Raw genomic sequence first — 11219 nt, forward strand, 5'->3', positions numbered from 1 at the left:
ATTAGAATGTCAGACTGAGAACGCCCAGGACGTGCTCTACATAACCTATGACAAAGTTCATAGCATAGTTTAGCGGAGGCGAGTGGAGGAATGCGCTCCCCTAACCACCTAAAGGGAGCGCGAATTCTCCCCCCCCCCCCCCCCCATATAGTCAGAGCGGCCCTGTCATGGTTCGATGAGCACGATTATGGCGATGCAGCTTTTTGACAGCAATGGCGGCCGAGAACCCCTGACTATTGCCCCGTGTGTTTATTTTGATGTGTACGGGTTTCACCCGAAAGGACTGTCAGCAACGCTCTGCGCAGACCGCGCCGCAGCGTTTCAGGAGCTTCGCGATTGTTGTAGAAGTCGGAGGGGATACAGCGCAAGAGAAGACGAGGACAAGAAAGGCGACGCGCACAGAGCGCCTCCGATGTCTAACCAACACACCCAAGCTTTGATACTAAATGTTGTAGAAGCTTCGCGATACCGCTAATGATCAGATTACCGACGGCCGACGCCCTGTTCACCGCTATCAGTGTAGAGCGTAAATTACTTGTACCTTGCCGTTTTATTTTTCCGGGCACAGGTTCGCCCAAATAAATAGTTTAGTATTGAACAACCCGACTACTGCTTTCGTCCACGTCACGCCCGCGTGACACTATAGTGCTATACCCTGACGTTGCATTCCGAAAACTGCTTGCTTCCAACATTTAGCCCCGAAAAATCTGGGGAACGAAGGCAAGCCGTTCTGAGAAGCAAGTCATCGCTTCATTTTCATTTTTACATCTGTTTCTATACTCGTTTTGTTTTTGGTCTCGACGAATAAAAGAGGGGAGAGAGGGAGAGGGGGTGCTGCATTGAAACTCTGCCTCCCCCAAAGAAGAACCCTGCGCACGCACATGGAGACATCGTTTCGATCTTTTCAGAACTTCCAAAAACTTCCTTTCGCGATCGTCCGCAGCCAATTGTCTCGACGCGTGGTTACACTGTCCTAATATGGTGTCGCATGAGTGTGTCATGTGGCAGTGAGGCGTGCAATGGCACTAAAACACGAAATGGACCCGGACCTTGCGTTTTCACTTCACTTTTTCACCATCACCCATTCCTATTTCCACGCGGTCAGAAAGTTGCAGACACACACGCGGCCTCAGACCTATGCGGCTGCCGCGGGCTCAAGAAACAAGGAATCGGGTGCGGCGAAGTAAAATGTGCTAAACACGATAGATTCCGGTAGGTTGTCGCTCAGCTGTAGATAGAGAGCAGACAAAATGCTCACTGACTCGTTCGCAGGAAGAATCCAAGACCACGGGGAAGGGTAGGCTGGTAACCTTTAGGAGCCGTATACACTAAGTCACTAACTCTATAGTAACCGCGCCTTCAAAATCCGCGCGCGCGAGCCTAGGGAATTATCACAAACCTAGGTACAAGGCTAGGTGCTCTGAGGAGCAATGTTTACAGGGGCGGCGCCGCCACGCTTACACGTGTTGTTTGTGCTGACACTTGGCCTCTTGTTGCCGAAGAAAGTCGACGCGTGAAATCTTTGCTGTTATCATGGGTTGGGTGCCGTTCATTTCGCGTCTTCTCACCGCGCCTCGTGCGTGCGCCAAAGTGAAATTCCTGCATAATTCGCCGTTTAGCGCGAATTCCAAGTTTACGCAGCGCAAGTGGTGGTCGTCTTCGGTGGGCACCGAAAAACGTGCGGAAGGATTCAGCCTAAACGCTGAGGGCTACGCCCGTTTTCAAGCCTACCCTGCGCGCGAAAACATGAAAGCTCTCAACATGGTAAGGTTCAAGCACGCTTCCGCTGCTTCCAAGCAGCACTTGGAAATAGGCTGCGGTCCCGGAGGCTTCACTAAGAGCCACGTATTGCCGCATTGCTCGCCTTGTTCGAGACTCGTAGCTACGGATAAGGCGCCCGACATGATAGAAGCCGCACTCAAGACGTCGTCGCATCCAAGCATCCACTACGATGTACTCGACGTAGAGGCCGGGGACGTGCGGGAATTCGTGAACAAGTACGGAAAGTTTGACCGCGTTTACTCTCTCCTGACCTGGCATTTTCTCAAGGACCAGCTGACAGGGTACCGTAACGTTCGTCATTTGCTCGAGGATGGAGGCGAATGCTTGGTCTCTGCTTGCATCGAAAGCGTGTTTCTCAATGTTTGGCTTGAAGTCTACTTGGTGGACAAATGGAGACCGTTCATTCCTGTGAGTATAAACTGATTGTAGCGCTCTGTTTGAACATGAAAATATACATTCGCTGTAAGCTATACCGTGTTCACTTCCGCTGCCGTCGAGCAATCCGCCTTTTCAAATGCGCTTCTGGCTAGGTGCGTGGCAGAAGCAAGATTCGTAGTCGCTTGGGAGGACACCCACCCTGTGCGAAATTGCGGCGTAGGACTGCCAGACCTGAAAATTGGGTCACCTCTCCTTTTTTTTTTGTTATTCTGTGTTGTTCTTTTCTTTGTCGTCGTTGCGCTTGCACAGTACAACACCAAATAGAAATATTTTTGATGAATTGCTATAATGACTGCTTCTTGTGTCACAGGGGCCAAAATAAATGAAGTAAAGGTAAGCAACTAATTGAGACAGGAAAAAGACTTGAAGTTTCTGCTCACGATTACATTGCAGGACCCGAGGGAAATATTTTCAGATATGCACTATTTCAACTGTGAGAAGTCCGTCGGCGTGCTCGAATCCGAAGTGCGAAAGCTGGTGACGGACGTGGGTCTCCACTGCAATGACTGCCAAATTTATGAAAGTGACTGGCAGTTTGCGGACATCGAGGAAGCATTGGGTAAGTTTCGAAAGCACGAAATGAAGATTTATGTGCAGTAAAAATAAAACCCCATTTAACGGAACTTGATTTTACAGAGTTCCCTATTCCATAACGAAGAAATTTCCATTCCCCGTAATGTATCCAGAGGGTTCAATGTGGTCATCAACCTGAACTTTGCCGCAACTAAAGTGACATTGGCCACAACTAATCAACAAAAATTCGTTCTTTTTAATTATTTACTTAAGGGCAGTTGTTTACACTAGAATGTTGTAGTGCATGACAATTGATGGCATACCCATTTTTTAGAAATCACAAAAGTTGCACGCAACTGGAGACCTTCATCACCGAATTTTTAAGGGTGATATCGTAACTGATCGCACCAAACGCGACCACACTGTCATCTCAGACCACAACTACATGGTTGTGACGGAATTTCAATGAAGGCGCGTCGTGGATCTATCTTTTCATAATCATTAACTTGCTCCAGTGGATTGCCTTATTTTTGCGTTTGGTGTTTGGTGCTTATCTGGTTCTGTTGAGCTGCTATGCGCAAGAAACTGAGAATATCTACCTCTTCTTTCTTTGTGAATCATAAAACTCAGGGGTAGCCACTGCGGTGTTTCTTCTTACAGACAGGCGAAATAGTTTCTCGCTCCTGTTTTATAATGCAGACACTTTCATAAGAAATAAGTGCCATAATATCCCGAGCAAGCGTGCCCCCTCTCTTCTTAGGGGGATTTCAAATATGCGCCAATGACCGCGCAAGCGGCCCCCCTCTCCTCCCGCAATTTTCACTGTTCCGTGCGTTATTTTTATGCGCACTCGTCGGGCGCATAAATACTGTGAATGCATGCGTATTCGATAGCGCGTTTCATTCGAAGCACGGGTGTGCATTCTTTATTCTTAGCGCTTCCTCCGCCGCCATCTTGAATATTGATCCGCAACCGAGGAAGCGCCCCACCCCCCAAAATCGTGTCGGATTTCTTTTTCACCGTGGAGGGGGGGGTGCTTTCTCGGCATTTTACGGTAAGCACCACACATAGCACCCAAAGAATGAGCTTCTACTTGTGTATTTCATAATGCTCGCCGATTTTCCTGACCAGCTTCTGCTTCGGCGTGCCTTGATTCAAATTTCGTCGTTTCCTTCTAACAGGTAGTTCCGTTCTTACGTAACAGTGGCCGGGTTCCCTGCGTGCCGGACGCACTCAGTTTCGATATGGCCTTTAAAACTTGATGGCGAATATCTCGAATTATCTGGAACTTGTGTGATTTCTAAAAAAATGCGTATGCCATGAATTGGCACACGCTACAACTTTCTAATATAAACGACTCATAACTGTAAGTTAATTATAAAGTTTTTGTTAATTAGTCTCGTCAATATCATTTTACTTGCGGCAAAGTATTTCTACCTAATCATAGAGTTGTGTGCGATAACGACAGGAGTGTGACTGTCATAACATTTTTATTAAAAGGCTGTAATTGTCAATAAAACACCCTGTACATAATATGAAGTTGTTCTCAAGAACCGGAAAAGAAATCTTAATTAATGAGAGCACATATCTGTTAACAACAGACGGACGAGTATCGTGAAGGCGTTCTTTTACAAGCTTAAGTCCAGCTGTCGGCTCTATTATTTCCTCACCATGTCATTATTTTAACTGTATTTCCTCACTTAAGGGATAAAAATCGTCCTTGCTAGGGCAGTGGAGCAGCTATGTAATATGTTGCGATGATATAAAAGTTCTTGCATCAGAGAAAAATGCAGACACCTTTAAAGAATGTCTTATTAAGGAGGATTTCTATAGAATGGAACCACTGACTGCACGTTTTTGTGTGTCTCGTTTCAGACTTTACCTTCATGTGCTTTGATTCTACTGCTCGGCTTCCACCTAAAGATGTAGAGGAGTTTAGAAGTGCCTGGAGAGACCGCCTCTTGCGAAATCAAGCCCAATCATCGAAGGGTTTCGGGCTGACATTTGTGTTTTACGTTGTTCATGCGTGTACATAGAGTGCTCCATGTGATTCGTATGCATGGCTGTGTTCGCACATCGCCATCACTCTTGAGGACATTCACTGTATTATGTAGCCATAGCAACACTTAGAATGATTATATTGATAGTTTAGGAAGCTGTCAACATAATCATAATCAATACGGATGTACAGGGACATGAAAAGAAACGCGAACAGCGCGGCGCGCTGTAACCATCACACTCTCACCTTCGCGGCAGAAAAAAGAAGCTAGAACGGTTCTTGATGGTATCATGAATGACTCCGAAGGCTTTTGATTATCACCAGGCTACAACCGCTTGAAAAGAAATGCGAAACAACAGAGAATGTAGATGCCGCACTGTTCGTGTTTCTTTCCATCCCCACTGTACATTGATGGCCCATGTGACAGCACTAATATGCAGACTCGGCATAAGTTAGGAATCAGCTCTCGAAAGCGTGGTTAGGTTAGGGCCTTAAATAATATTTATCTTTGTCAAAAAGTCTTCTTTTGCCAAAGATGGTCCACCTATCGAAACTTTGTCTACCTATCCAGAGGCACTTTACCTGTATTTTAACAACTTTCATTGCATTATTCAAGATTGTGTGACATGCTTTGTAAAGCACGATTAGATAAACGAAAGCATTAGGAGAGACAAAGATATTGCATACCGAGAGTATTGTATCAGGCAGTCCATAAAAAAGCAATGTTCTCGTTTGTTCTGGTAGCCATTGCCCTCATCCCAGCTGCCCTTGACCTTCTGTCCATCATAATCAGATATTCACTTACCATGAAGGTACAGATGATGTTAGTCTTCAAACAATGCGACAGTTAAAGAAGAGGAAGCACACACAACTCGAGTGCTTTTTTATGCAAAGCGTTAAAGAGCGCGTTTCCCAGAAATTCCAGTGTCAGAGACGGCATCGTTTGTTGAGAGCAAGACAACACGCGCTTCCACTCAAGAACACACCCCACACACAGCGCTTAGGGCGCTGTGTGTGGGGTGTGTTCTTGAGTGGAAGCGTGTGTGAATGTTAGTGTGTTTTTCGAGTGATTGCCAAGTTGGGCCGAATATCTTCAAAATGACAAGTGACCAACTAGCCCAACAACAAGTCCTTTTAAGTTTTGCTCGTCTGGGCCTGAGCAAAGACCTTTACCTCTGCAGAAAATTGAGCTTGTCTTTTAGGAGAAACACATCTGTAATGTGGCCTACCATCTTAGTAAGGACGAGACCTCATGAATGGTGCATGAATTTTATGCCACTGGTTAGTATCTGCAACTATGCAACTACAGCCAGTTATGGTCGTGCTTTTGCTGTTTCCGGTTGGTGGTGGTTGCAGTTATCCTTAGGTTGACAACCCGCGTTGTATCTGTGGTAATGGCTCTTCGATTTCTGCGTAAAATGAAAAGCTTTATATGATAGACAAATAAGTACATTTAGGTAATAAGTATACTTGTAAATAAGGATATTTAGTCCATGTCGCAGGAATTAAGCAGCGTAAGTGGCCTATAGAAAGCCAAAAGTGCATTGGAAAGTTTTTCCCTTCTACGCCTACATTGTGTTAATACCCTCTAGTTTAGGGGTTTCAAACTCATATCAGCTAGCGGGCCACAGTCACAAAATTTAGCCTCGCAATTGGCCGGGACATTAAAGAATGTTGGAGTGGAGCGTGGAAGGGCGGTGTGGAGGGCGGCTTTGAGCTATTTGTCAGCCAACGTTGCCATTTTAAAGAAGGCCTTTTTATAATATCACGTATATGCGTAATTTCTGAAAGGGATTCAACGTTATGTTTCGAGAAATATTGCGACAAGGACCTCCAGAATGACTGAAATCTGGACACTCATCCTGAAGGACGTTATGGTTTTTAACAGCGAAGCTTTTCTTAGTCCAGGCTGTTATGTCCAGAGGACGTGGTAATGCTGATCATAAATAGGTATGTGTCATATAAATTGTATAAATCCAACTACTCACCACTTCACTAAAAATAAAGAAGAAATCTCGTCATCAAACGGGTATGTCCCACAGAAATTTGGTGCAGAGTTTGTGTCAACCTCACTACTCGCCCTCGCTTCACTAAAGATGAAGACGAAAACTCCTCATCAAATGGGTATGTGCCACAGAAAGTGGGTAAATCCCACTACTCACCACTGGTCCACTAAAAAGGAAGAAACCAACACTTGAAGCTTGTTTGTAAACCTGTGTATAAGAGTGGTATGTTCAAGATGCAATAAAACTACACTAACACCTCAAAGCTTTACAAAGAGTGTTTAATAAAGAGCACTGATACACCACCTCTCAGAGACTTGCAAAACAGAGAAATGCCTTTGCCTGACGAAGGGAAGGCCAGCAGCACCGCTGCTTCATCAGTGATCGCGAAGCGGAGCTGGTTGAATTTTGTTCCACGGTTACGTTTTAACACATGGTGATCGCATGAGTTGCCTCACAAAAAAAAAAACAAAAATCTTTAGACCAGTTGCATCTGTGCAGCTCGTAAAGACACTAGCAATGGGGCCACGGGCCGCACGTTTGAGACCCATGCTCTAGTCACTATATCGAAGCTACTACTAAGCATGCTTTCTCTCCTAAACTTTTGCAGCGTCACTTTCTGCCGAGTCGGTTTAGCCAAACAGGGTATACTACTAAATGAAAATCAGTTGTACGGAATCCCGCAAGGTGGCGGAAGGGTTCCGTATGGATTGCCTTGTGGCTTCGTGCTACAAACGGGTGGTTGTCTACTTTCCCTTTCTTAACCTTTCCGCCACCTTGCGGGATTCCACAGAACTGATTTTCAGTATGTGTCCTGTTGCTTCGAGTTGTGGATGAATTCACCCTCGCGCTGCCAATTGCTAGCTTCCTGGTTAGCTCAATTGGTAGAACGACCACCCGGGAAAGGCGTTGGTCCCGGGTTCCAACCCCGGACTAGGACGAATTTGTCGGAGACTAAGAGTCTTTCTTTCTGAGAAATCTGTATGGATTTCCTTGAGGCTTCGTGCTACAAATGGGTGGTTGTCTATTTTCCCTTTCTTAGGGTGTACTACTTGTGCTTCTGTACCTGTTCGGTGACATTCAATGAAACTCGAACCAAATGAAATGTTCGTTTTCTACATGCGTTCCTGCATTCTTGTTCACCTTTATATCTGGCTCACACCCACTGTGGGGGATTGGTCAAGAATTGAGTGGTTTTATAAAATGTTATGTAACTTTAGAATAAGGGAGATTATAGAATAGAAATATTGCAAATGATATGCAAAATTGTGGTGCTTTAGTATCCTTTTAATCAAATTAAGAATTGGAGCTACTCCTATGGTTATTTAGTTTTTGAGCGGGCGAGGATGACCTTGAACACCTTCACGTAAACACTCGCAGTTTTTGCGGTAATTATACAAATGAAAGTGAACAAAAAAATGTTTGTGTGCGCAAATATCTTTTTTATGAAGCTATGCCATCTAAACGTTTCTTTATTGCTACAAAATTTGCGCATCCATTTTCTTAATAGAAGCAGGGCATTAGAATTGCTGCAACTTTGTTGAGAGTCTAATAATGTTTTCTTTTCAAAGAGCGTTGATGATTAAGTCTCACTTTGCGTTTAATGTCACATTGAGAAAAAATGGCTTCACCACGTGCCACAGAGTTAGAAGCCAGCACATGTAACTGTACAGGCAACTTTGCAACAGTGAAATATTGCGAAGTACTGGCACATTCGTGCACAGTACACTCGCTAAATCAGTATTTCGGGTAAAATAGTTCATTGGGCTAGAATTGTTATGCGCAGTATGAACATGAGCTTTGTAAAGTTGTCCCCATGTGTTCCTGCAGCGAAGATGCTTTCATTAAAATGTCTGACCATGGAGTAATGGCAAAAGTAATGCGTGTTGCTTTTTTTTTCGGTAACGGTAACTCTTTACCTTGCAGTACGCGAATGCAAGCCGAGCGCAACTTTACAGTTTAGACCCCCCGAGGCCGCAGGGAGACTGCTGTCATCTCTGCAATCGAGACACACCAGTGCCTCCATCCTTTCTCACGTGTTACCTTTACGATAACGGTCACTTTGTAGACACTCGTGTTTCGAGTGGTTGGCGCGGAAATATGCTTCACAACACTCGTCACCCCCAGCATTTCACACAAAGTCTCCGTTCGGGTCCTTATTACGCCTCTACGTAAAGGTAGGGCATGTTCAGGCAACGCGTTTCAGGCTTTGGTTCTGTCCTTTTGCCCCACATACCCCCCTCCCTCCCCTTCAAGCAATGACGAGCTTGGTTGACCTCGCTGACAAGCTTGCTCTGGGCACTTAGCCGAGGAGCGCCTTCAAAGGGAGGTCTAGTGCTTTCGGTGCTCGACTGTTGACCCGAAGGTCGCGGGATTGAATCCCGGCCGTGGCGGCCGCAATTCAGTGGAAGAGAAATGCTGGATGCCCGCATGGTTAGATTTAAGTGCACGTTAAAGAATACTAGGTGGTCAAAATTCCTGGATCCCTCTACTACGGAGTCTCTCATAATTATATCGGGCTTTTGGGACGTGAAATCTCCACAATTATTATTATTATTATTATTATTATTATTATTATTATTATTATTATTATTATTATTATTATTATTATTATTATTATTATTATTATTATTATTATTATTATTATTATTGCCTTCAAATGGGCACTAAAGTGACACACTACTGTCGTTTACTTGTCATGGCCGTATAGGTTCGTTATTAGAACAGAAAGCGGAGGTGAAGGCTTCGTCTTCTTTTTAATTACACGCCGAAACCTCACTTCAGTACGTCGTTATGACGTCACTAATGTCAGTGGAGCTTCGTATTTTGACCACGTTGGCTTCTCCCGTAGGTTATCATGTTTCGTCTTTCACTCCTTGTGTTTTCTTATTTTTTATTTATTTTTGGGACAATACTACAAGGCATTGCTCGCGACCTGGGCAAAAATCAGTGGTTAGCCTCCTGACGTGGTCTTATTCGCAGTGGGCGTAACAGTAGCGCTGCTTAGAGCAATACATAATCAAAAGAAAAATTCACGAAATAAATAAAATTAGCAAAGCGGTGGTTAGCTTGGTCAGAAAAAATTTTACGTTATAAATTCTATGCTACGTATATCTACATGCAGTGATATTTAACATATATGGGGATAACATAGTTGCCTGAATTCAGTAGAAATAAATACAATAAAGCAGAATAAAAATCACTACAATGTAGATGCACATACAAATACACACACACACACACACACACACACACACACACCTGTATATATATATATATATATATATATATATATATATATATATATATATATATATATATATATATATATATATATATATATATATATATATGTGTGTGTGTGTGTGTGTGTGTGTGTGTGTGTGTGTGTGTGTGTGTGTGTGTGTGTGTGTGTGTAACACTGTAATGAATATTTGCCAACGTAGTCATATACGGGTCCAGTAGACACCGTCAAAAGATGACGTATCGGCGATGCTGATGTGAGAACTTATACGTGGCGTCAACACCCATCTTGGAGCTTTTCTGGTTTATGAAGTCTCTCGACGCGTTAAAGAGCCAGTTATTTGCTTATTTTATTTTTTTTTTTTGCATTGCAGAAGGCTATTTTACCACACCACTACAAGGGAAGTATTTTTCCCCCTCATTATGGGTCGTTCTAATATCTTTGCATTCAAGTACACTGGTGGTTTCGCCACAGTAGGAGCACTTAGCTTCCTATCTGTTTGTGCCGACCACTGCGCGTCCTTTGTAAGCCGTGTTATCAATCGCTCTAAGTCAACCTAACTAATGGCCACTTTCCGTTGATAAGAATGGATCTGGTGATCGAACCCTTGTCATGAGACTTGTTCACGTTGCACTTGAGGAAGTCCTAAACTTCATCATCGTCGCCATCAGCCTATCTACGCCCACTGCAGGGCAAAGGCCTCTCCCATGTTCCGCCAATCAACCCAATCCCGTGCTTGCAGCGGCCATTTTATACCCGCTAACTTCTTAATCTCATTTGCCGGCCTAACTTTCTGCCTGCCCCTCGTGCGCTTGTCTTGGTACGCGAGGGGGATGTAAATGCGGGCGCCGCGGCGGGGACTCGATTCAGCGACCTTCGGGTCAGCAGTCTAGCGCCATAATTCCACTTGCCCACCGCGGCGGGTATTGCGTAATGAATTAAGGGAAACAAAAAGTAAAATTCAGTGACAGGATCCTAAGCGCGCACTCTATTTTTAAATCACCCGAACTAATTTATGTAGTTGTACACATGGTGTGTCGTCACCAAATGATAGTTTCACAATCAAAAGCGCGTATAATGTGTGTAAGCGTACACCATTAGAAACACGTGGGTGTAAAACGGCCTACGCATGCAGGAGAGAAAAACACTGGTGCCAGCATTGCGTGTGTTACACAACGCGATGCTATTGCACCGAAATAGAACTCCTTCAACATGTAGAGGTGAGGGAATAAAATACAGT

At 44.3% G+C, this 11219-nt stretch overlaps 1 protein-coding gene across 1 annotated transcript; it reads left to right on the plus strand.

Annotated features, from left to right (window-relative positions):
* Positions 1 to 1902: 1902 nt before the first annotated feature.
* Positions 1903 to 8603, plus strand: LOC119399195 (juvenile hormone acid O-methyltransferase). Its single transcript, XM_037666008.1, has 3 exons — positions 1903 to 2190; positions 2614 to 2779; positions 8566 to 8603. The coding sequence occupies exons 1-3, from the start codon at positions 1903 to 1905 to the stop codon at positions 8601 to 8603; spliced, it is 492 nt and encodes a 163-aa protein (XP_037521936.1).
* The last annotated feature ends 2616 nt before the right edge of the window (positions 8604 to 11219 follow it).

Source organism: Rhipicephalus sanguineus, chromosome 7 (genome assembly GCF_013339695.2).
Source record: "Rhipicephalus sanguineus isolate Rsan-2018 chromosome 7, BIME_Rsan_1.4, whole genome shotgun sequence".
Taxonomy (NCBI): domain Eukaryota; kingdom Metazoa; phylum Arthropoda; class Arachnida; order Ixodida; family Ixodidae; genus Rhipicephalus; species Rhipicephalus sanguineus.

Bases quoted from the DNA above. Each gene is read 5' to 3' on its own strand.
- LOC119399195 (XM_037666008.1), top strand. From the start codon at position 1,903: ATGATAGAAGCCGCACTCAAGACGTCGTCGCATCCAAGCATCCACTAC. The intron at 2,191-2,613 runs GTGAGTATAAAC...ATTACATTGCAG, and splicing joins AATGGAGACCGTTCATTCCT to GACCCGAGGGAAATATTTTC. The intron at 2,780-8,565 runs GTAAGTTTCGAA...GTGTTCCTGCAG, and splicing joins GGACATCGAGGAAGCATTGG to CGAAGATGCTTTCATTAAAA.